Below are 27,480 nucleotides of genomic sequence, written 5' to 3' on the forward strand. Positions count from 1 at the left end.
TGATGGGGAATCTTCAAGTAGTAGCATGCTGAAAAATCCCTGACTCGCTGATTCTGACAATTTCTTGGGTTTGAATCTGCAAATTGAGGATTTCCAACCATGTTGAATTTTGCAGATGACCCAACCCAGTCATCGTCAAAATGGGGCATTGCCCCAATTAATTTTGTTGTGTGGGCCCCATAATATTTAACATTTTTGTCATTCCTTGCACGTCTTCAATCTCTGTTCTCAGATGGCGATGGCAATATGGGTATATATAGAATTCCCTGCAAAAACCACATTAATCTACCATGAAGAGTTTTGAAGTTACTTGATGCTTTTCTATGTATGCATGCTTGTGAATGTTGCAGCCATATCTGGTCACACCACTTATTTCACCTTTTTGTGTTTATGTAACCACGGTCTATTACACTGATCACAATAATCTGTCCTGGTCACACCCCCTTCCCCCCTCTATTTTCTCAATGTTAGCAGTAGAATTTATATTTTCATCCTAGCAATAACTAGCTCTGCTTTATTTATATAGTTTTGTACGATCAACTTATTTTGTATTTGAGGAACTGTACAGTATGTCAGTGTGAGTGTGTGGTTTTTTTTTTTTACAGTTGTTGGTGGACTCTCTTGTACCCCAGAAATATTGGATGCATACAGATTGATCATTATGCTATATGTGCAGGGAACATAGGGCCTGATTCACTATCATTCTGCTAATGTGAGAACGCACGCACTGAGCGATTTATTGGCACACTTCATGACCTGCGAAAGCACTGCGTGTGCGCAAAGGTCAAAATGCAATTGCTCTAAGTTTGCAGCCTAAGTGTAAAGCGATTGCAATTTGATTGACAGGACGTGAGCAGTAGTAACATGGCTTTTGTGGGGAGTGGTTGGGACAATGCAGGCGTTTCATGACCGTTAGCATATCTGACGTCATCTGCGAAAAGTGCAATGAAGAAGATGGCGCCCAGTGCGACTTCATTCTCATTATTTTGAGTGGGCATCGGTCAGCCACAACTGTCGATGGTGCTGTTTTTTGTGTATGCATTGCAATTCTGATAATGTATATTCAGATTTGTGATTGCTTCAGTGGGCATCCTTTTTCCCTTCTGAGCAGCTCTTCAAGCGCTTTTTAGTAATAGCCGTTTTGTGAAAATCTCAGCCTCAATAGCGATCCATAGTGAATTAGGCCCATAGTCCAGTTTAGGGAACAATGGGGCAGATGTATTAACCTGGAGGAGGCATAAGGAAGTGATAAACCAGTGATATGTGCAAGGTGATAAAGGCACCAGCCAATCAGATCCTAACTGTTAATTTACATATTGGAACTGATTGGCTGGTGCCTTTAACACCTTGCACATATCACTGGTTTATCACTTCCTTATGTCTTCTCCAGGTTAATACATCTGCCCCAATGATCAGTATGGTAATGCGGTGCTAAAGGTCAGTGACAACTGTTACCCTGCAGGATGCAAGCGAAGAGCTGTATGGTACACCTGCTTTATCGCCAGATAGTAACGTATACATTTTTGTTTTATGTTCATTTTGCAAGGGATAATGAGGGCCGCTGAAGAGAATGTTACTTGTAGCGTAAACCTGTAAGCGAGTGAGGCCAAAAGTATATTAACCTTTTTTTTTTTTTTAAGAGCAAGTACTGTATATATTGTGTTTGGTATTTATATCAGTCTCCTCAGAGTCCTCACAGCTCTGTCTCGTTTGGCATGTGAGATTTTGTGACTGAATAATACTTTATCATAATATAATCTGATCATTTTTGACTTTCGTGTATTGTCCATTTGTTCACTTTCCTGTTACAACTGAAGCAACAGGCAAAAATACAGAGCTTGATTTATTATTTTGTGTTTTTGCTAGTGAACTTTAAACAAAATGTCAGTATTTCACGGTCTTTTAATGTTCCCATACACTGTAACACAATGCTTAATTTTAATTTCATATTATAAGGTCAGTTGCAGCGCTAATGTCCCACAAAGAGACAGAGATTGATAATAGGTAAAGAATGGGCCTCTAATGTGATTTATTTCTATAGATTTTATGTCAGGTATGAAAAGTTGCTGTTCAAATTGTAAAGACTGATCCATTAGACCATTAGGAAGCACTTTAAGCATTTACTACTTCCTTGTTTCTCTGTTTTTAGAAGATGCTTTTTCATCTTATTTGTATGTTTTTGTAAATATATTTTTAAATGCTTAATACCTTTTTGGGAAATGTAATTCTTGAACTATCTAAAAAAAAAAATATATATATATATATATATATATATATATATATATATATATATATATATATTATCCCAATTGCTAATTTAGCATCAGGGTAGCATAGTTCAGGCCAGATATAGGTGATTGGACACTGTATTAGATCTATCCTGAGTTATTCTGTCTATCCATATAGTTATCTGACAGATATGATGTTATATGTCCACATATTTAGTCGTTTATTAAGTTACTTATATGGTACACACATTATGTAGCACTGTACAGACACTATGTGGTCTTTTACATGAATCCCTGCCCAAGTAGAGCTTGTGATAAGTAGTTCTGAACAAACACTCACACTTTGTAAGAAGTCAATCAACCTACCATTAGGTTTTTGGGGTGTGGGGGGAACCCGGAAGCAAATTGTATAAAAAATTGGGGAGCATACAAACTCCACACAGATAAGGCCAGGGTCAGATTGGGAACTAAAAGAGGCCCTGGAAGAATTTGTAGAAGTGAGCTCACATGGTCAGCACCATAGATATACGGTTTAACCATGGCGGCATCACCACCATAAAACATGCCAACAAACAAAACAGGCACTGCATGCACATCTGCCCACAAGGAATCTCCCCTGTGAACCCTATTGCCACTCTGCCCCGGATTGGTTCTTGGTTGGAATTGGGACCATGTCCAAAGTGCAGCAAGCTAATCACAGCGCCACAAACTAATTTGACATCCATGTATACAGTATGTGATTCTTCAGTGATTGAATATGTCTAATCCCTTTAGTTTGTAGCATTGGAACCACTTATTTAGTTGGGTCTGTGTAAGTCACTCTGTCTTTTTTTGCACTACAGGTAACATTGAAACATAAAAACATAGAATTTGATGGCAGATAAGAACCACTAGTCTGCCCATGTACACACTTAAACACTAGGGTTAATTCTCATCGGGAGCCAATTAACCTACCAGTATATTTTAGGATTGTAGGAGGAAACCAGACTACCAGGAGGAAACCCACGCAAGCATGGGGAGAAAATACAAACTCCACACAGTTTCATGATGGGAACTGAACCCATGTCATCAGTGCTGTGAGACAGTAATATGAACCATTACACCATGTAGACAGCATGCACTGCTATACAGTCCTCCTCTGAGACCTGCATTAAAGTGAGATGTTCCGCAAGTCACCAAAAGCTCTCCTCTTATGCTTTCTTGATGTATCAGGCTTAGAATGAGAGAGAATGCTTGTGATTGGTGGAGGACTTCCTTTTTAGGTAAAGACAGAAAAAGTAGCATGTGATTGGCGTGTGACAAACAGCTCTGCCATGGACCTGCCTCAATTATCAATTGTAGAAAGTGTCCGCATGCCGATGAGTTTGCTGGCAGGCAGAGGGGCAGATGTACTAAGCCTTGGAGAGTGATGAAGTGGAGAGAGATAAAGTAACCAATCAGATCCTGTCATTTTTTCAAACACAGCCTTTAACATGTCAGTTAGGAGCTGATTGGCTGGTACTTTATATCTCTCAAGTTTGTCACTCTCCAAGGCTTAGTACATCTCCCCCAGAGTGTGAAAGATAAACCAAGCAGATATTTCTGTAAAGGTGAGAAGTTTCTTCGTGACAGTGTTGGAAAGCTATGTTAAAATTGGTCAGCCCAAACATTAAAATAGCTGATTTTCATTTTTCTAGCCTCTGCTAATATCGGATGTATTTTTTGCTGAAAAACACTGTAAAGTAGCATTTCATATGCAGATACAGGCGAGGTTGCACACAGAATATAGGCATGTCGCAGTGGAGGCTGCTTGGGCGTCTCATTCACATAATAATGTGAATAAGATGCATTTTTGGCGGAAAAAATTCCAAAAAGTCGCCTGGCGTCAGTAAACACGCGCACGACTAGGCGTGACTGGAAGGGCTGTTTAATGTGACTGCAGTAATGATGATAGAGTACACGTCTGTATGTTACAGCCATGCAGGATATTTCCATAAATTCAGGGTTAACGCTCCAGGGCCCATTCTCATAATTCTCATAATGCTCATATTGCTGTGGAAGATAACACTTAAGATGGACTGTGTAAGGTGTTGAGACATTTTGAACCTGATTCAGAGGTGGACACTAATCCATGCATGGCTGTGACTTTTTGCAAAGTCACGGCTGCGGTAATATGCAAATGCTAGTTTCACCCTCCCCCTTGTGTACTAGCGTGCGCCAGACTCTGTAATTCCAGAGACTCCCAACTTTCAGCACCCGTGGACAGTACAACTCTGCTGGTGGTACTGAATACACATGCATCATCGACACGTTCACAAACCTACTGCAGGCGCATGGCCACTGTGGCAGCGGATCTGCATTTGGGAAGGCAGTAGTGTTCAGTGACGCCACCATATGACTCCTTCTTTAGCATTCATTTCAGGCCACCTCCCAGTTACCTCCCAGGAAAGTCTGTGGTGTTTCGTTGCCAGTTCTAATGCTAACGGCGCCGGGATCCCGACTACTGTAATGCCGGCAGCGGGGTGAGCGCAAAAGAGCCCCTACACGTGCCACGCTATTTATTCTCCATCCAGGGGTGTCGTGGACACCCCAAGAGGGAAAATAGTTGTCGGTATCTGGCGGTTGGGATCCCGGTGCCGGTATGCTGAGCGCCGGGATCCCGACAGCTGGGATATCGAGTGCCACCCGTACTCAACAGTGGTATCTATGTACAGTTTGGGAAATGCATATGCCATAGGAGTTTCAGTACTTTTTTATTTTTTTTTATTTTTTATACATGTGCTGTAAATAAACGCTCAACTGCGCAAACATTGGCATTGTCTACCTATAAATCGGGCCCTTTATCAATTGTTAGATGTAGTTGTCCACGTGACAGCATAGCTGCACAGCAAAGGAAACGTTCTTGAACCTGCACTATTTCTCCTGCAGTGTTCGCTGAACGCAACAGGAGAAACTGCTCGTGGCTTTGCCCCATTTTACATTTTGTTTTATCTATTGTAATATGGGGGCAGATGTATGAAGCCTGGAGAAGTAATAAAGAAGAGAAAAGTGGAAGGTGATAACACACCAGCCAATCGGCTCCTAACTGTCCATATTCAAACACTTAATTATTGGCTGCTTTGTTATTACCTACCACTTATCACTTCTTTACCACCTCTCCAGGCTTGATACATCTTGGGCACGCTTATAAAAAATTAAACCATTGCTCCCTGTGAAACCAGTGCATCAGTTTTTAGATTGGCACAGTCATGGGAATGTGAACCACCTCTGATCTTTATAAGCGTAAAAAGCTTTGCAACTACCTCAATGCTGCCGTTTTGTTTTTCTTTTATGTCCTATAGGATACTGGGGTTCCACTTAGTACCATGGGGTATAGACGGGTCCACTAGGAGCCATGGGCTCTTTAAGAATTTGATAGTGTGGGCTGGTACCTCCCTCTATGCCCCTCCTACCAGACACAGTTTAGAAAATGTGCCCGGAGGAGACGGTCAGGCTTATGGAAGGTCCTGAAGAGTTTTCTGCATTTATTTTATATGTTTGTTATTTTCAGGCAGGGCTGGTTGGCACGAGCCTGTCTGCTTCGTGGGACTTAGGGGGCCCCCGCTGACAGGACCATGAGTTCCTGAGGGAACTATTCGCAAGCCCCACCACGGTGAGCGTACATTCCCGCAGCACGCCGCCACACCTAACAGAGCCAGAAGAAAGAAGAGTGGTGAGTACTAAGCCGGCATCCCGACTAGCGGGTCGCCGGCCATTATGGCGGCATGAGGGTACGGAGACCTGGGTGGAATGCTTCTCCAGACACAGTACACAGCTACATCTCAGTACACAGTACCCACACTGGCAAAAATAGTCTTAAAACGGTTTTCTCTCCATTTTAAGCACCAGATTACCTCGGCCAATATAAAAAAAGCAGAAAGACTCCGCGCCATTGACGGGGCGTGGCTTTCACAAAGAGTGGATCCAGCAGCTCACCAGCACCATTTTCCCTCTGCAGTGGACACAGACGCTGACTGGCAGGGACACGCAGCTCCTCCGGAGAGACTCCAGATTACCTCAGCGGTACCTGGGGATCATTGCAAGGGGGGATGGGGGGGGGGGCGGGCGATTCTTAGTGCACTAAGTCCCCTATTAGGGTACTTAGTCTGCAACCCAGCTAAGCTTGGCATTAGCAATAAGGGTGCAGTGGGGACTTGCTCCAAACACCTCTGTGTCTCCCTGAAGGGCTCTTTGTAGGTTAATTGTGCTTAACCTTTTCCTGTGTGTGTGCTGTCACATTTACATTATGTCAGGCAAAGAGTGTGTTTCTTGTACAGCGGAATGTTCCTCTTCACCAGGGGGCTCACTACTGGGTACTCAGGGCAGTGCACCTTCCCAGAATAGCGGGGCTGTAACCGGATTGGGTTACTTCCATTAAGGGAATGATCTCAAATATTTCTACAAAGCTATCCCGCAATGAGAAAGAGACACAATACTTAAGACAGACTGTGGATGAGTTTATGAATAGAGACTCAGTCCCCAAACCAGCGTCTCAATCCCCTCCCATTTGTCCACAAAAACGATCTCTGGCCCATATCCTGCAGTCTGACTCTGACTGATCAGACATGGTGGAGGTTGAGGTGGATTTGGAGGGGGGATGCTGTCACAGGGAATAGAGGCTCTTATAGAGGCTATCAAAGATGTTCTTCAAATTCCTGATAAGCGGTCAGAGGAGTATGAGAAATTTTATTTTCATGTAAAAAAGAAGTCCTCCGTCACTTTTCCTGCGTCAAAGGAATTGAATACCCTGTTTGATGAACCATGGGTTAATCCTGATAAGAAATTTCAAATCCCTAAAAGGGTGCTCTCATCTTTTGCTTTTCCTCTAGAGGATAGGAAAAAATGGGAAAATCCACCGATAGTGGACGCATTAATCTCAAGGCTGTCACGTAAAATTGTATTGCCTGTCCTTGGTGCAGCCTCCCTAAAAGATATGGCTGATCGTAAAATTGAGACTACACTCAAATCATTGTACAAAGCTTCTGGGGTGGCCCAAATACCCACTATTGCATGTGCATGGATCACAAAAGCCATTGCTAAATGGTCAGGTAATCTAATTGAGAGGTTAGATTCCTTGTCTAGGGAGAATGTTGTTTTACTCCTGCAGCATATACAGGACTCTGCAAACTTTATGGCGGAGGCCTTAAAAGAGGTTTGTTTGCTTAATGCATACACAACCGCTATGGCAGTGTCAGCACGCAGGGGCTTGTGGCTACGCCAGTGGACTGCTGATGCGGACTCCAGGAAAGGCGTGGAAGGCCTGCCATTCACAGGAGAGGCCTTGTTTGGAGACAAACTAGACAAATGGATCTCCAAAGCTACTGCGGGTAAGTCTACGTATCTTCCTTCCACAGTTCCCCCAGCCAGGAAAGCTTATTCAGCTTCAAATTTACAGTCCTTTCGGACAACCAAGTTTAAGGGAAAATCCAGAGGTGCTTCTACGTCTTCCAGAGGTGCAAGAGCAACTGCAGGTGCTCAGGAACAGAGCTCAGGCTCTGCTTCCTCAAAGCATTCAGCATGACGGTGGACCGTGATGCCTAGAGGGCTGTCAGGTGGGAGCCCAACCAAAATTCTTCAGTCACATCTGATCAATCGCGTGTCGGGATCCCTGGGTCATAGATCTTATTTCCCAGGGCTACAGACTGGAGTTCCAAGACCTCCCACCTCACAGATTTTTCAAATCAGGCTTACCAGCTTCACAGGAGGCAAATATAACTTTACAGCAGGCCATCCAAAAACTGGTACAGACTCAAGTCATTGTTCCAGTTCCACCTCATCTGCACAACAAGGGGTACTATTCCAACTTGTTTGTAATACCAAAACCGGACAGTTCGGTACGACCAATTCTGAACCTCAAGTCCTTGAATCTGTTCTTAAGAGTGTTCAAGTTCAAGATGGAGTCTCTGAGAGCGGTGATCTCAGGTCTGGAGGAAGGGGAATTCCTTGTGTCTCTGGATATCAAGGATACGTTCCTTCACATTCCGAACTGGCTGCCTCATCAGGCTTATCTACGGTTTGCACTGCAGGACTGTCACTATCAGTTCCAGGCCCTGCCATTTGGTCTCTCCACGGCACCGAGAGTATTCACCAAAGTGATGGCAGAGATGATGTTTCTCTTTCACAAGCAGGGAGTGAATATAATTCCGTACCTGGACGATCTTCTGATCATCCAGGGAGAGGTTGCTGGACAGCATTGGCCTCTCAACCACACTTCTCCAGGATCACGGGTGGATTCTGAACCTTCTCACCTAGAGCCAACATGGAGGCTCCCATTCCTGGGAATGATACTGGACACTGAGTTGCATAAAGTGTTCCTTCCATTGGACAAGGCATTGGTAATCCAGTTGATGGTTCGGGATGTCCTGAAGCCAACCGGGATATTGGTGCATCTATGCATTCGACTGGGGAAAATAGTGGTCTCTTATGAGGCCCTTCAATACAGAACGTTTCACACAAGACCCTTCCAGCTCGATCTGTTGGACAAATGGTCCGGGTTGCATCTTCACATGCACCAGAGGATCTATCTGTCGCCAAAAGCCAGGATCTCCCTTCTGTGGTGGCTACAGATTTCTCACCTCATAGAGGTTCGGAATTCAGGACTGGATCCTGTTAACCACGGACGCAAGCCTCAGAGGTTGGGGAGTGGTCACCCATTGGGTGCAGTTTCAAGGAAGATGGTCAAGTCAGGAAGACACCCTTCCAATCAACATTCTGGAACTCAGGGCCGTATACAATGCCCTTCTGCAGGCCTCTTATATTCTTCAGGATCGGGCCATTTAGGTCCAGTCGGACAATGTGACGGCAGTGACGTACATAAACCGACAGAGCAAACGAAAAGCAGAGCAACAATGTCAAAGGTGTCAAGAATTCTCCTCTGGGCAGAAAAAAACGCTGTGGCATTGTCGGGTCTTCATTCTGGGAGTAGACAGCTGGGAAGCAGACTTCCTCAGCAGACACGACCTGCACCCAGGGGATTGAGGCCTTCACCCGGAAGTGTTCAGGTGCTTGACGAGTCGTCGGGATATCCCACCGACATGATGGCCTCTCGTCTCAACAAGAAGCTAAAGCGGTATTGTTTCAGGTCGAAAGACCCAAAGGCAGTGGCGGTGGACACTCTGACGCCTCCATGGGTTTATCAGATGGTGTACGTGTTTCCTCCACTTCCTCTGATCCCAAGAAATCTGTAAAGAATAAAAAGGGAAAAGGTTCAAGCAATTCTCATTGCTCCGGACTGGCCAAGAAGAGCCTGGTACGCGGACCTCCTGGAGATGCTCCTCAAAGGTCTGTGGCCTCTACCTCTTCACGATGATCTTCTGCAACAGGGCCCGTTCGTCTATCAGGACTTACCATTGCTACGTTTGACGGCATGGAAGTTGAACTGCTGATTCTAGCCAGAAGAGGGATCCCTAACAAAGTTATCCCGACTATGATCCAAGCCAGGAAGGGGGTAACGTCTAAATATTACCACCGTATTTGGAAAAAATGCGCCTCTTGGTGTGAGGGCAGAAAATATTCTGCTGTGGAATTTCACCTGGGACTTTTTCTGCAGGCAGGTGTGGATGTGGTCCTACGTCCGGGCTCCATAAAAGTCCAGATTTTGGACTTGTCAATTTTCTTTCAAAAACAATTGGCTTCTCTCCCTGAGGTCTAGACCTTTTTGAAAGGTGTTCTGCACTTCCAACCTCCCTTTGTGCCTCCCACGGCACCTTGGGATCTCAATTTGATGCTGCAGTTCCTTCAGCCGGACTGGTTTGAAATGTTACAGTAGGTTGACGTAAAGTACCTTACATGGAAGACCGTCACACTGTTGTCCTTGGCTTCAGCAAGACGTGTCGGAGCTAGGGGCGTTGTCTCACAAGAGTCCCTACTTAGTTTTTCATGAGGACAGAGCTGAACTCAGAACTCGTCAGCAATTTCTTCTAAAGGTGGTGTCCGCATTTCTCATCAATCAACCTATTGTGGTTCCGACTGTTACGGACACTTCTGCTACTTATGAGGGCTTTGAAGGTGTATGTAAAGAGAACAGCTTGTCACAGGAAATCCGACTCGCTGTTTGTTCTATGTGATCCCAATAAAATTGGGTGTCCTGCTTCAAAGCAGACAATTGCACGCTGGATCAGGTTCACTATCCAGCATGCTTATTCCATGGTTCCAAAATCTGTACAGGCCCACTCTACTAGGTCGGTGGGTTCTTCCTGGGCGGCTGCCCGGGGTGTCTCGGCTTTACAGCTCTGCCAAGCAGCTACTTCGTCAGGTTCGAACACGTTTTCTAAGTTCTACAAGTTCGATACTTTGACCTCTGAGGACCTTCAGTTTGGTCAATCAGTTCTACAGGAACCTCAGCACTCTCCCACCTGGTTTGGGAGCTTTGTTACATCCCCATGGTACTAAGTGGAACCCCAGTATCCTCTAGGACCCAAGAGAAAATAGGATTTAATTACCTACCAGTAAATCCTTTTCTCGTAGTTCGTAGAGGATACTGGGCGCCCACCCGGTGCTTCGTTCTTCCTGCACTGTTGTTTGGTTAAGTATTGTTGGTTCAGCTGTTGCTGTTCCTGTTTAAAGTCAGGTTAGCATAGCTTTCCTCTGTTTGTGTGTGCTGGTTCGGGATCTCATCACTATTTTTACCTATCCTTCTCTCAAAATATGTTCATCTCCTCTGGTACAGTTTCCTAGACTGAGTCTGGTAGGAGGGGCATAGAGGGAGGAGCCAGCCCACACTATTAAATTCTTCAAGTGCCCATGGCTCATAGTGGACCTGTCTATACACCATGGTACTAAGTGGAACCCCAGTATCCTCTACGGACTACGAGAAAAGGATTTACCGGTAGGTAATTAAAATCCTATTTTTTTTCTGTGATCGTGTAACTTGACAGTGTAACATAATGAAAGAAATCATAAAACCTCCATGAGGAGATGTAAATCTCAGTACTGTACAGGAACACCTTACTACAGAATGCAATGCATAACGTGTATTTGGCAAAAGTAAATAAAATGACAGTGGTATACAGTAGTGATAGGCAACATGATAGAATTCAGAGGACGTATTAGGTGGCCCCCTAACCTTGAAAGGGGAAGCAAATTACTCTTAATTTCAGTATAAAGTTAAATCAATACATGTAATCAATGAAAGGAACACCTATCTCTAATTGCATAGCAGCAGGCATCTTAAACGAGCATTAGAAGGTATAGCACTGAAAGATCGGGGTGCCCATCACTGGCATGCAGATTAGAAGAAGACAGTGTGGACAATACAGCCACAGCACTCTAGTTACTTGTAGCATATACAACCTGCACATGTTTTTCTGTAAAGTTTTTAATGCTATCCAAAATGTAGCCATAATCTACCTTTGCATCTTCACTGCTTTTCTTAATTTCCTTCTTGCTTAGAGATTTGTCACATTGTTACATATTCCGCATCTTTTCTCATGAGCTTTCTCTCGCTAGGATTAAACATAAACATGGTGCTCTTGCAACAGATAACATATACATGTCCTAGCCAAAGTAAACACCACTTTCAATTAAATGTTTTGTATGGCACATACATATTTAAATAACTGATGCTGACATTATTTTAAAGCAGGTATTGTTGTTTCTTTCCTCCAGTCACTTTCTGCACAATATTCAGCAGAAAAGAGAGAAGATGAAAAGATGTGTGACCATTTAATAAGGGCGGCCAAGTACAGAGATCATGTGACTGCGACACAGCTGGTGCAGAAAATCATCAATATTCTCACTGACAAACATGGAGCTTGGGGCAGTTCATCAGTAAGGTAGGACCATCCTATAAAGTTTTGTTTCATTTCTTTTTCACTCTATTGTCCTGTATGTACTGTATGTCACAAAAGTTATTCAAGGACAGGCAAAATGGTGTAGTGCAAGTGTCATTTATTCGGAGTTTGGAATAGAACATGTATTAGTACATATATACTGTGGTAATGGTGAAACATACTAATTACAGTAGACTAAGGGTGACATTTAGTAAGCAGTATAAGAGCGGAGTAGTGAGCCGGTGGAGACATTTTCCCATCAACCAATCAGCAGCTCTGTATCATTTTATAGTATGAAAATTATCGATGTTACTTTAGTGCTGATTGGTTGCCATGGGCAACTTCTCCACTGGCTCACTTCTCCGCTCTTATCACTGCTTAGTAATGTCCCCCTTAGTATTCGTTAAATATATTGTGGTGGCTGTAAAGCAAAGAGTTGCGTCTCCAAAGGGTGTTCACATCTGTTTATGCTGCCTCTATTATATGCTGGACACAGCTGAATGCCATTGGTAAGAAAATGCACACTGCTTTACCCAAAAAAAAGGTGATGGTCAGCGCCATCATTATGGTAGTAACAGGTTTTGTGAATTTTATACCTTAAAATTCTTTGTTGGATTATTGGAACAAATGATTGGCATTACATGCACATGAAGGGCACTTAGAAAGCAGTGGACTGCACAGCCTCTTGTTCCTCTCCCCTAAAAGCACCCTCTGCATTCCACTCATGCCATGGTAGGTGCACACAGCATCCATATATCGCTGCACAGCGAACAGTGTATGCCTCTCAACCTTTCAACTCTATTGGATGAGGTCAAAAGGACAGGTCACTCAAATTAGGACTGTCCTGCCTAAGTCAGTAGAGTTGGTATGTATGGTTTTATTTTATTCACTTGTTTTTGTTTGCATCACAATTTGTATAGTGATTTTTGCAGTATTCACAGTGCATGAGTTTTTTTACTGTAAGTCATAGGCCGGTATCCTGTTAACCACAGCTAATTAGCGCACCGGGGCTTTACTATTAGCCCTGACCGCTTGCGCTTATCAGGAGTTTGGTTTGCCTGTCTCAGGCAGGCAAAACTAAATCCCTAAAAAGTGTACGTAAAAGCTGTGATAAGTGTTAAGAAAATACATAGGTCTGTGACTTTTCGCAGACCTTATGGGGTATATGCAATTCCGGGCGAATTGCGGCAATTTTTCGCCCGTTTTTTAATTCGACACAATTCACACTGGATCAGGTGAGTATAATTTTATTTTCAGGTACCCCGGACGTCGACATTGGAGACGAGCCCAGAGTCGGCGGGTCAACATAGGTAAGTATGTGTGTCGGAATGTATGTAATAAAGTTATACTTTCACGGTGTCTTTGTCCTGTTTTTATTTGGGTATTTTTTTTGCAGTAGAACTACAGGTACCAGCGGGCCCGTTTCCCCCACACACACACACACATGCTGGTACTTGTGGTTCTCCAAGTACCGGCTTGCGGGGGAGGCTTGCTGGGACTTGTAGTTCTTCTGCAAAAAAACAATATTCTTCCATTTTCAACAAGGCTATCAGCCCCCCATCCGCAGCCCTTGGATGGGGGGGGACAGCCTCGGGCTTCACCCCTGGCCCTTGGGTGGCTGGGGGGGGGGACCCCTTGATTGAAGGGGTCCCCACTCCTCCAGGGTACCCCGGCCAGGGGTGACTAGTTGGGTATTTAATGCCACGGCCGCAGGGCGCTGTATAAAAGTGACCCCCGGCTGTGGCATCTGTCAAGCTAGTGGAGCCCGGTGCTGGTCCAAAAAATACGGGGGACTCCTACTCTTTTTGTCCCCCGTATTTTTTGCACTAGGACCAGGCGCAGAGCCCGGTGCTGGTTGTTAAAATACGGGGGATCCCCTGTCATTTTTTTTCCCGTATTTTGGCAACCAGGACCGTCTCAAAGAGCCCGAGGCTGGTTATGCTTAGGAGGGGGACCCCACGCATTTTTTTTTTCTGTTTTTTACACCATTCCATTTAAAAAAAAATAATAATATTTTTAAAAATATATAAATAATACTTGTGCCTCAATTGAATATACTTTTGTCGAAATGCCGCATTTGTACCATTGCAGAAATGTCGAATTTGACAAATGTCGAATTTCAAAAAATCGAATTTGGAATGGCCGTTTTTTTGGCGAAAAGTACTGTATTGCATTGTCGAATTATTATTTTTTGGCGAAAATGTCCCGTTTTTCAACATTTTCGGGAATTCGACCGCAATTGCATATACCCCTATGTATTTTCGACTGAAAAACAGGGTTTTCGCACGAGACAATAGCATAGGAAAATGCAAAAAAAAATCCAGTTTTTCGGGAGCGGTACACCTTTAGGGCTGATATGATAATGGCCATAGTGTGCAAAGCGGTAAGTTACTGCAGCTAATTGGATATACAGTACACCAAAGTTCTAGCCAATCAGTTTCTGCCTTACATGTTCCAGGCTCTGTTTTTGAAAAATGACAGCAGCTGATTGTTACTTTCGGGTATATTCAATTAGAGTCAGAAACTGCTGTCTTGTCGTAAAGACGGCAGTTTCCGACTGGAATAAGTCGGAAGGGGTTCTGACCTATTCAATCCGGGCTCAGTTTTTCCAACAAGTCGGGAAATCTAACATGTCTGAATGCTGTGTGAATACACGCGGGTCGGCGGCTTCAGCGTGTATTGCGGAAGTGGGGCCAAACCTGACAGGTTTTAGCCCAGTTTCCGACAATGTCAATCCGATTTTAAAAAAAGTCGGATTGACACTGTCGGGAACGGGCAAAACCTTTTCGGTTTGGCCCAGCATTGTATAGAGAGCTGTCGGGTCTTTTGCGTTGGAAAGGACCCGACAGCAATTGAATATACCCCTTTATCTCTAACAATTTTATCTTTCTCTAAGCTTTGATAAATCCCTCCTTATATAAAGTAAATTTCTCGTGCAGGGTCCACAGGTTATCCACAGGATAACATTGCGATATGAGGTAGCGACAGCGGATTGGCACCAAACGATCAAAGCTTTCGGCCTCCCAGAATGCAACGGGCTCGTCCCTATATCCCCGCCTCCTGGCTCATGCAAATCAGTTTTTTGTTTGGTGCGGCAGGAGCCGGACCATGGTCAATGGGCTGCTGGTTTTTAGCTGCCATAAGCGGTTTTAAATTTTGAACTGTAACATGTAAGGAAAATGTTTTTGGAATTGCTGCTCTTTAAATATCCCTGTGTGAAATTAGATCTTACTATTAATTAAATAATTTGACTATATTCCCAATGGTTCCTTTTGAAACCTAGAGCTTGGGAGATCTGACAAAAAGAGAAAAAAAAGTTCATTATAATGGTAAACCCACAACCTTTTCCATAAGTTAGCTGTCACTTTCTGGGCATTATGCATTGTGTGAATGACTTGATTGGAGAAGCATTCGTTCTCCGGCCCTACTCTCTAGGCCAAAGTAGCTGACTGTACTTATTGCACACTTTGCTTTACAATTTTTATTAAAGAATTGTAATAATTAGTCTTCCAAACTGACAGTACTAATAAGCCAGTACTTTCACATATCCTTTTCCTTATGTATCGTAATGTACTAAAACAGACACCAGGTTGCAGTCCTAATAGACATGATTTTTTTTACATTGTACACAAATGACAATGTTTCATTGTAAAGTTGTATATACTTACTTTGCTCCTTGTTTAAGGTTAAGCTTTTCATCCGCTTCCCATATTTAGTGCAGTCTTTTGAATTGACAGGTTTTTGGCAAGTGACACAAAATTGCAAATGCCGGATCCCACCGGGTAATAGAAACGTGTCCTTACCGGGTGGGATCCGGCATTTACTCTGCTTTGCTGGCTTTCCGACCCGGCAATATACCTGGTAGGTTGCCATAGCAGCGGGGGTAGAGGCGGCGCTGGGAGATAAGCTCATCTCCTGCGCCGCCTCTCCCTATGCTGTGAATGGGAGCCGTGTCGCATCGAAACTGCTCCCATGCACACTGCGCCTGACCCGGTATTCAACCCGGTAATAATCCTTCTTTTTTACCAGGGTGAATTACCGGGTCAGGCGACCCGCTAATTCGGCCAAAGTGCTTTCACATCGCACACTGACCCGTTTCGACACTGCAATATGCCGTGTCGATACTGGGTTATTTGTGCGATGTGAAATGGGTATTAGAATAGACTTACCATACTATCCCTTTAAACCGGGACACTCATAAAAATACACAGGTTCTGTGACTGGCTGATTTCAAGCCAGCATGTCACATGGTTTTAATCAGCCATAGAACATGTTTAATTCATAAGTGTCCCGGTTTAAAGGGATGGTAGGGTAAACTAATGACCCCATTTGATAATGAGTGATTTGTTGTGTTTTTATTGCCCCAACAATTTCATAAGTAAAAATCTGTACCAAAAATTGCTGCTGACTTTTTGCCAAAGACAACTATGAAATTTATGTTCCGGTCAGTCATTGTTCAGTAATTTGACCAAGCAGAAAGTAATTGCTGTTTTTAACGAAAGTAGTATTCTATATATTTAATGGTACCTTCTCTTACAGAACATACTGAATGAAAGCTGTATGGATAGGTGTATGCAAAATGGTTCAACACTATTGATTGTGCTGATGCAGGGTCGGAACAAATCCTGATAATTGCATCAGCATACATCAGTAGAAGCGATATTGTGCAGCCGTCTCACAAAACTGAATTATTATACAGTAGTATCTTTCCTTTATCTATTTACTCCTGGAGCAACTACTTCAACCCAACTTCATGATGTTCTTAAAGGCTGATTCCATTTTCTTAGAAACTCAAATCTAATATGACCCCTAACCTATATTACTGCTTTTGCAATAGGTAGGCAGTGGCTACTCGATCTAGAGATGATTAGGGTTTGTGCAGTGGTAGTAGTGCCAATGCCTCTTCCTACTGCAGTGATCGCGCTCAGCCCCCAAAAAAGTGGTCCCAGGGACCCCTCACTTTTAAAAATTGAGATCCTACCTGTCCTTTTCTGGGGTATATGCAATTGCGGTCGAATTGACGCAAAAGTCGAAAAACGGGGCTTTTTCGACAAAAAAACATGTCAAATTGGATTCGACAATGCAATACAGTACTTTTCGACAAAAAACCTGCCGTTTCAGATTCGACTTTTTGCAATTCGACATTTACTAAAATTCGACATGTCTGCAATGTTAAAAATGCGGCTTTTCGACATAAGTATAATAAATTGAAGAATGTCGATTCTACAACAGTTCTTTTCGACAGTAATTTCGTCAATTTCATTCCGCCTCACTTTGCTGGCGGAATCGAATAAAAAATTTTAAAAACATGTTTTTTTTTGTGTTGCTAATAGCATATTTATTTATATTAGAAGGGATTATCTACTTGGTTTGTCTATTAGGAGGCACAAGTATTATTTATATACTTTTTTGAAAGAATTTTTTTAACTGTCTAAAATAGAGAGAGCATGGTTTTCAGTGGGAAGTGGTGAGAATGGGTTAAAACCAAGAAAAAAAATGCGTGGGGTCCCCCCTCCTAAGCATAACCAGCCTCTGGCTCTTTGAGCCGGTCCTGGTTGTAAAAATATTGGGGGGAAATTGACAGGGGATCCCCCGTATTTTTAGAACTAGCACCGGGCTCTGCGTCCGGTCCTGGTGCAAAAAATACGGGGGACAAAAGACGTAGGGGTCCCCCGTATTTTTAACACCAGCACCGGGCTCCACTAGCTAGAGAGATAATGCCACAGCTGGGGGACACTTTTATATTGGTCCCTGCGGCCGTGGCATTAAATCCCCAACTAGTCACCCCTGGCTGGGGTACCCTGGAGGAGTGGGGACCCCTAAATCAAGGGGTCCCCCTCCCCTCCAGCCACCCAAGGGCCAGGGGTGAAGCCCGAGGCTGTCCACCCCCCCCCCCCCCCATCCAAGGGCTGCGGATGGGGGGCTGATAGCCTTGTGTCAAATAAAAGATATTGTTTTTTGCAGCAGAACTACAAGTCCCAGCAAGCCTCCCCCGCAAGCTGGTATTTGGAGAACCACAAGTACCAGCATGCGGTGGGGAAACGGGCCCGCTGGTACCTGTAGTTCTACTGCAAAAAAAAACCCCAAATAAAAACAGTACACGCACACCATGATAGTAAAACTTTATTACATACATGCCGATACACACATACTTACCTATGTTCACACGCCGACCTCTGTCCACTTCTTCAAGTAGAATCCACAATGTACCTGAAAAAGTACCAGCTTTCGGGGGAGTTCTGCTTGTAGTTCTGCTGCAAAAAACAATATTCTTTTATTTGACACAAGGCTATCAGCCCCCCATCCGCAGCCCTTGGATGGGGGGGGGATATCCTCGGGCTTCACCCCTGGCCCTTGGGTGGCTGGAGGGGGGGACCCCTTGATTTAAGGGGTCCCCACTCCTCCAGGGTACCCCGGCCAGGGGTGACTAGTTGGGGATTTAATGCCACGGCCGCAGGGACCGATATAAAAGTGTCCCCCGGCTGTGGCATCTCTCCAGCTAGTGGAGCCCGGTGCTGGTTAAAAATACGGGGGACCCCTACGTCTTTTGTCCCCCGTATTTTTTGCACCAGGACTGGACACAGAGCCCGGTGCTGGTTCTAATAATACGGGGGATCCCCTGTCAATTTTTTTCCCGTATTTATACAACCAGGACCGGCTCAAAGAGCCCGAGGCTGGTTATGCTTAGGAGGGGGGACCCCACGCAATTTTTTTCAGGGTTTTTTAACCATTTTTGTGCCGTCCAAAAAGTCGAATCCAGGACGCACACTATCCGTCAATTGGTCCGTTTTTCGACAGCGGGACTGTCGAATCCGTTTTTTATTGAATATGACGAATTCGGGTCCCGGCGGGAGGGTAAGTGACTGTCGAATTGTGTCGAATTTAAAAATGGTCGAATCCCAGCCGGAATTCGACCGCAATTGCATATACCCCTTAATCTTATTAATGATTTGGACACTACAAAAGTGTTGCAGGGGGGGGGGGGGGGGTGACAATGCAGAGAGAGCTCTGTTCCGGCTATTGCCTTAACCCGCTGCTAAACTGACGCATGGACCATGCGCGCCGAAGGAGCGCAGCAAAAATTGAGGGACGTGACCACATAATCGTACCAATTCACATTACACCACACAGTAGTGATGCTTATACACATTGCACCAGGTAGAACCTCTATTCACACTACGGCAGGTAGAGCACATTATACATATTACGCCAGATAGAGCACGTTCTACACTTTACGCCAGGTAGAGCATGTTATACACATTGCACCAGGCAGAGCACGTTATACACTTTGCGCCAGGCAGAGCACGTTATACACTTTGCGCCAGGCAGAGCACATTATACATTTTGCACCAGGTAGAGCACGTTATGCACGTTGCACCAGGTAGAGCACATTATACACTTTGCGCCAGGCAGAGCACATTATACACATTGCACCAGCCAGAGCACGTTATACACTTTGCGCCAGGCAGAGCACGTTATACACTTTGCGCCAGGCAGAGCACGAAATACACTTTGCGCCAGGCAGAGCACATTATACATTTTGCACCAGGTAGAGCACGTTATGCACGTTGCACCAGGTAGAGCACATTATACACTTTGCGCCAGGCAGAGCACATTATACACATTGCACCAGCCAGAGCACATTATACACATTGCACCAGGTAGAGCACGTTATACACATTGCACCAGGTAGAGCACGTTATACACATTCCACCAGGTAGAGCACATCATACACATTGCGCCAAGTAGAGCAAGTCATACACATTGCACCAGGTAGAGCAAGTCATACACATTGCACCAGGTAGAGCAAGTCATACACATTGCGCCAAGTAGAGCACGTTATACACATTGCGCCAGGTAGCGCACGTTTTACACATTGCACCAGGTAGCGCACATTTTACACATTGCGCCAGGTAGCGCACGTTTTACACATTGCACCAGGTAGCCCACATTTTACACTTAGCGCCAGGCAGAGCACGTTATACACATTGCACCAGGTAGAGCATGTTAAACACATTGCACCAGGACATGAATGGAAAATGTGCAGTGAAAAATGTCACAATTAACATTTAATGATGTGAACGAAAATCCGAGGCTGTCAGCAGATGGTGACCTCAGTAGTATTTTACGCATAAAATGAAAACTTTTCCTTAGCATATAAAAAAAGAGGATATGATTGTCATTTTGAAACACAAAAAATCCTACTACAAGCCTGGCAGCATAAACTGGCTTGAGGGTGCTGGGCATGGCAGGGAACCCATCCCCAAATGGGAGTTCTTCGTGTTCAGGATTTTTAGAACCTGTAGAATAGCAGCGGGTTAAGGCAATAGCCGGCACAGAGCTCTCTCTGCTCCGAGTCTCCCCCGCTGCCCGCCCTGAGCTCCAAGCGGCTGTGCCTGTCACGCGGCAATTCACTTCCAGTTAATTTCCTGATGTGTTATGCCGGGACTGCTCCTCGCTCTGCTATGTCGGCTGCGTGTAGGGAAGGCGGCACCAGCCATGCTATGCTGCATCCTCCCTGTCTATGGTATGTCCAGACTGAATGACAGTAATTGGGTGGGCAGCTGGTCTCACACGGACACAGCATCACCAGTGCGCCACCGCGATTGGAAGGTGAGACAGCAGGATTGCCATTAGCTGTGGCACACAGCGGTCATCACAGCGCATCCTGTGGGATCCACCTGTTATTCAAAGCAGAGTCCCTTAATGCTTATAGCGCGTAAAAAATGCGATATAGCGAGTATTTGCGAACACTGTACTGTAATGTCAAGACTCGCTGCACAGACTCCACTCAGGAGTAGAACAGGTACACTAATTACAGGCACCTAATGGTAAAATCAGTTTGGTTATACGGTTTATTAGATGCAGAGTTGGGCATTACATCACTCCTCCAAAATATGGAGGGGCATCTGGCAATGTATTGTCTGCCTCTGCACCTAACCAGGACCCGAAGGTCTGCTGGGCATGTAAGGGTCACATGGGGTGCTATGATGTGCATTTAAGAGGCATGTGGAAGGTCTGATGGTATGTAGGGATGTCTAAAGGACACTTAGTACCAGAGCAGAGGGGGTGTTGCAGCCTGTTCATGGCTCTATGATTCTTCTGTGAGGCTTGTGAGAGTTTTGGGTCTGTCTATTCCATTTGTACTAGATCCACAATTTGACATCTGCGCTCTACATCTGATATCTATGAACAATTTTTTTGTATTTTGTTTTTGTTTTCATAGGAAACTATATTTCCTGTTAAGTTTGTAATCTATTTAAAATTCTGTTGTACAGTTGATAAAACAGGTTTTTTTTTTGTGTATGAAAAAAAAATCTTGAAAAATCCCACTGACAGAATCATACCATTTTTGCAAATAAAAAAAGTTTCTGTCCGCTTTACCAGTAAATCTGCAATACGCTAATCCAAAACTGTTAGTTAGAGCTCACGCCCATCATTGATATGGCTATTGTTCTACAAACGCACACTGCTCTGGCCTATATAAGATCTCCCTTTTCACTGCCCAATCCCATCGCTCCGTTCATAAGCAGGTGGAACTGTCAGATGCAAACAAATCTGCATTTTTGTGGGTCAGCCCAATTTGCCTATTTTATGCTACGCAAACTAGCAGTGTCCAAACTTCCTCAGCCCCTAAATATCTCTCCTGCTAAATACATCAATGCTACCCATTTACATGGATTTTGGCCAAATTAATATTGCAATAATGTAGAAAATTAGTTGCCATTTGCTGGAATGCTAAGTGTAAATATCATTTCCTGATATCTGGCTGCTTGGATCACAGTCCACTATACGGGTTTTGCAGTAAGTTTGTGATGAAGACTTTCATCATAATAGTTTTTATATGACATTTGAAAGTAATATTTTTATGACATTATTTATGCATATTGTATAAGATTAGATAATTAAATGTGCAGTCAGTCAATTGGAGTGGGTTAATAGATTTTAATAGTATGCTTTTCTAAATACAGTATTAATCTTGTTTTACAAATGGTGCTATAATGAGGTGGCTCATAATATCATTCACCTAACAGAATTCTAGGCAGTGCTTATCCCTTCCGCAAGCTCTGTATTATGTAGATACGTCTAGTCAGCCCTCAGGTCAGCCTTCCACATGGTTTCATACACAAATTCATAATTAGGATTTAGAAGTTTTCATATCTTTGCAAAACCTAATTTTGAATCTAAACCAATTGATTTGGTTCCATCCTAATTATAAACAAAAAAGCTCAGCACTACAAGTGTTAATATAATCTTGTGTTCGTGTCTTCTAGTAAATGGAATCTCCTAAGTATTTCTGTTTAATTTAGTTTATGATGCTTTCCTCTGTCCTTTGGAATTCATATGGCTTGCTTGTTGCCTGGACTGAGCTTTAATACTTTCCCATTAATGTCATTTATTTTGTTTCAGTATTGATGGCTTTCCTAATGCTGTCCGATCAGTAAGCTGCAACGCTGGCAGCTGGCCCAGGATCGGCAGTGGTTTTAATAAATCACAATCAGACCCATGCCATTACATCAATATTTTCAGTCAATTATAGAGAAGGTCAGGTGCTGCATTCAGCGATGAAACTCCAGCATGTGGCATAAGAAAACATCTGGTACTATAACAAAAATGCAAGTTGGGAAGAATGAGCGAGGGAAAAAAAAAAATCAATATTGGCAAATCTGAGGCAGATCAAATGAAATCTGCATGATTATGGGCAAACCACAGATGATTACAGGCTTGACCACGGTGTGGTTATTAGACCTAATTCTGTTATACGTAGAGAAATTCCCAAGTTCCAGTTCAATAAAAATGAAAATATTCTTTTCTCTGAAGCAGATGGGATTTGTTGTTCCCTCACAGCAGGCATCTAATATCTTTTGACACCTACTGACCTGTCTGAATGCAATTTGTGTCTTAATATCTGGCTAACACATGCTGCTGCAACAGAGAAAAAGTCATTGTGTTCTTATTCATGGAGATTTTTCCAGTTATTTTTTTCTTCCTTCCCTCTGTGGAAAATAGGGGAAAAGGTATTCCGTTCACATAGGCTCTGGTGAGTGTTTGTCCTTTACTGTCATTGAAAACTGTTTTTTTTGTTGTTATTATTCCAAATTGTTTAGAGATTTCACTGGGAAAAATTGTAGCTGCCAGCGAGTACCTGTTCTCATACATTAATGTCACCTGAAGCGAGGCTCAGGTGAAAAGAAGAAGGAACGCTGATAAGGAACAACGGAATAAGCAAAAAAATGGGCCCACAAATGAACAGAATGGCAGAAGTAATTTTTCCCCACACTGTGCACTGAGCAGGCATTGTGTTTATTTGGGTCAGGAGACAAATCATCTTTCATGTAGATGACACCTGGTAAAGTGGCTGAATGTAAGAAGGATGAGAAGAGATGATGGAGAACAGTGGATGAAAGTCTCGGAGGACATGCTACCCTTTTCTCATCGCGTCCTTCATTGCATTCTAATAGGCTGACTAATGTACCATAGAAATTCACTCTGGTTCTTCGGCTAGTAAAGGACAGAGAGTGGCACTCCTCATCTTTGGAATAAAATGCATAGTTAAAATTGCAGACATAAATTATCAGAGGCGCGGCAATCAGGGTATCAGCGCTTTTATATAAAACCGGTGGTCTGTTTTTAGATTAGCACATCGAAGCAGTTAAGTTGCAGCTGCTTTTAAGACAGTGTTTGAGATTGCATGGAATATGTTCTAATGGTTGCCCTCAAGCTAGAGGCAGCTATTTTTTTTTCCCTGTGAAACATTCATCTCAGGCCCCCCCTATCCTTCTATTTTTTCCCCTCCTCTCTTAAGCCTGCATGTCAAGAGCCCTGCCGGTAAAATCTTTGTGATGCTCTCTTCAATTTTACTTCAGTAAATCAAATCTTCTTCCTTTCAGAAAAGATGAATGCTAGTAGGTACGGGTGTTATAAAAGAAAAAAGAAGACTGCGAAAAATCAATGTGGGCAAAATTGAAACAGTATGCCTTGGTATTGATTGGCCTTGTGAAATCGAAACTAACAGCTTTGTAACTGTTCCAGTGGACAGTTAGCTGACCTGTAATGGACAAACTATCAATATTAGCATTACTATTTTATCTTGTAGCATGTCATTTTGGAAGGCGAGACCACCTCCAGAAGTGGGGGCTTGGGCTGATATTTTAATGAAATATACAAGAGGTTTATTTCAGTGTATTGCACTTGCCTCTAGTTATTTGCAGATAAAGGGCAGTACTTGACAAATCAAGATAATATTAGGCTCATTTGCAAATTGTGGTACTTGAAAAAATAAAAAAAAATTGGCAGGACCGAAATTGACCGTAGGCCCCTTTCTACAGTCTTTTTACCTCTTGACAAAAGCCCAATACTTCTACTTCTATTGTTTGTGCTGGCTGGAGACTCTGACAGCAGCAAATGGGTTACACGGCTCTTTTTTTTCCTGTTTATTACTTTTGTGATGAGATTTCACTTAGCATTTTTATAATGAATGAAAACGGGTACCTTGTAGAATTGCAATCCCATTAGCCTGCAGTGCACTGAAATGTGAAATGCAATCAAAGAAAATGTATGCAGACACAAAAAAAAAAACATGGCTTCTCCCCAGCCCCCTCAATGCTTTTCTTTCACCGTTTCCCCACCCTGCAGTTATTGCACTTGACATCAGTGTAAAGTAACATTCATTGCTCTCTGGAGCTCTGACGATGTTTGGATTTTTTTTTTTTATTGCCAACATTGGCCCATGTAATAATATTGTGAAATGGCTTAATAAAACTAACAATTCTCCCAGTCCTAGCTCCACTGAACCCCCCACACAAATGACAATTACTTATAATAAAACAGCACCGTGTGAAGAATATTATTGCAAATTCTACACTGATTAATGCAGAGACGTACAGCTACATTAAAAAAAATGTTAGGAAGCTGTTTTATTGGCAGTTCATAGGTTTTTGTTTGTATATTACTAATAAACATATTGCTTCTATACACTTTAGTGCATTTTTCCAAAGTAATTGGAAGCTGATATTTTCTTCCCGTCTTCTAATGAATGGCGGTTGAACAGCTTGCACAAGATAAAGCGACAGATCTCCGGAAACATTATTTTTATAAATATAATATACACACCTGGAGCATGGTAGTATCTATAAATAAGTGCCACTCTTATGAGCAGTGTTCCTAAATTAACTAGTACACATTTTTAGTTTTAGTGGATATGCCAGCATCTAATACGTCAGAGTGTAATTGATGACGTATCTAATATATAAAAATGTAAATTTGTCCTTCTGACTTTCTATACAAATCCACAGTTTAGAAGAGAAGTTCAACTAAGAGTCAACTAAAACAATTTGAAATCCCTAGCACCCCTGGGGGAGCAGACAGCAGCACAGAGTATATCAGGAGACAGCATAACTCCGGAATTCCTGGAGCAATGTACTCATAAATTGGTACACACATGCCTTACAATCTGGCAACAAACACTGTGGGAGGAAGACACGGGATGCAGTCAATTTACCTCCAATCAAAATCCGTCGTTCGAAATCCCGACCGCAATTGACCGACGGTCAAAATCCCAACAAGGTCAAAATCCCGACATGGACAAAATACCGACATTTAAAATACCGACAAGGTCAAAAAACCGGCATGTAAAATGCCGACAGGTCAAAATACCGGCATGAGTTTTTCATGATTTTTTTTTCTATTGAAATCGGCTTGTTCATACTTTACCATCCCAGTGGACCTAGAGGGGGAATATAATAGTGTGCCGAGCGCAGCGGTACACTTATATGGTGTCCATGTCGACATACACACAATAAAACAATGAAAAACACATGTCGGTATTTTGACCTGTGCATTTTACATGTCGGTATTTTGACCTTGTCGGTATTTTAAATGTCTGTCTTTTGTCCATGTCGGGATTTTGACCATCTGTCAATTGCTGTCGGGATAAGACCGTCTGGATTTTGTTTGGAGGTATTTCATACCGATCCCGAAGACACCCCTAGCACCCTTAGAGGTGAGGCAGCAGCACTGAGTATTAGAGCAGACAGCATAACTCTGGGATGCCTGCAGCAATTTACAACAAACTTGGTACACACATGACTTACATTCGGGAAACAAACACTGTGGGGGTCAGACACCTCTAGCACCCCTAGGGGTGGGACAGCAGCACAGAATATTTCAGTAGATGGCAAACCTGTGGAAACCCTGGAGCAATTTACACCAAACTTGGTACACATCTGACTTACAATCCAGGAACCAACTCTGTGGGGGTTAGACACCCCTTGCACCCCTAGCGGTAAGACAGCGGCACAGAGTATTTCAGGAGACAGCATAACTCCCGACTGGCTAGACCAATTTACAACAAACTTGGTATACATATGACTTACACTTGGGAAACAAACACTGTGGGGTCAGACATCCCTAGCACCCCTAGGGGTGGGACAGCACAGAGTTTTTCAGCAGACAGCATAACTCCAAAATGCTTGGAGCAATTTACACCAAACTTGCTACACATATTACTTACACTCTGGGAACAAACACTGTGGGGGTAACACACCACTAGCGCCCCTAGGGGTGGGCCAACAGCTCAGACTATATCAGAACATGCATGATATGTCAGTGATGACAGGGCCAGTGACATGATGTGAGGAGGGGAATGGAGGTACCACGAACCCACACACTGAGAGTTATATAGTGTAAGTAGCACGGTCCCCCAGCAGCACAGAGTATATCAGGAGATACATAATGTGCTGTGCTATTTTTAATTGGGTTTTCATTTTATTGATGTGCATAACATTTTACATGCTTTTTTATACTATGTTTTTTATACTGTGTGTTTAATATTTAAATACATTCTTGTAAACCAACATTCTTAAAATCCCGGGCAACGCCGGGTACTCCAGCTAGTATTTTATAAAATGTTATTGCCTAATTAATTTAGTCTAAGAAATCTTGGCAACTCCATAAGTAGAAGCGGTGGAGCCATGTGTAATGTACTGTACTGTACTGTATCAAGCACCAACATGTTTCTCAGCTTGTAAAATAGAGACGCAAAACAAACACTGGCAGTGTCGCTGCAGGGCTCATCTGAGCCTGCGTCATATGTGGATGGCTAATCAAAATAAAACCACCTGTCTGTCAAAAAACAATTCAAATCCCCTCCAAAGCGATCTCAGACCATTTAGCGACTGTGTTTTGCCACCACTAACATTGGAGTCTACAGCCCCTCCCCCTATATCCATTATTATGTGTATAAGCGTATACTTGAAGGTTGAGATTCCTTCATTCTATGTTGGCACCCCTCCCCCTCGGCCTCTAATTGTTTTTAAGCAGGGAACTAGCATTCGACTGCTCATTGAATAAGGCATAATTAAAAGTAAGTTGTCTTTATATTTATATAGTAGTAGTCAGTTTTTGGGGTGAGCATTGGGCCATGGGGCCCCCTGAGCTGCTCTGGCTGTCCCACTACAAAACAT

The 27,480-nt window shown here is 43.3% G+C and overlaps 1 protein-coding gene across 2 annotated transcripts in view; it reads left to right on the plus strand.

Annotated features, from left to right (window-relative positions):
* The window catches only part of LRBA (LPS responsive beige-like anchor protein), a 1,108,277-nt gene that overhangs the window by 539,004 nt on the left and 541,793 nt on the right, over positions 1-27,480 (plus strand). For both annotated transcript variants that reach the window (XM_063920568.1, XM_063920569.1), the window contains exon 36: positions 11,853-12,019. In XM_063920568.1, coding sequence (XP_063776638.1) covers positions 11,853-12,019 — 167 coding nt within the window. The remainder of the gene's footprint in view (positions 1-11,852; positions 12,020-27,480) is intronic.

This window comes from Pseudophryne corroboree, chromosome 1 (genome assembly GCF_028390025.1).
Source record: "Pseudophryne corroboree isolate aPseCor3 chromosome 1, aPseCor3.hap2, whole genome shotgun sequence".
Lineage (NCBI taxonomy): Eukaryota > Metazoa > Chordata > Amphibia > Anura > Myobatrachidae > Pseudophryne > Pseudophryne corroboree.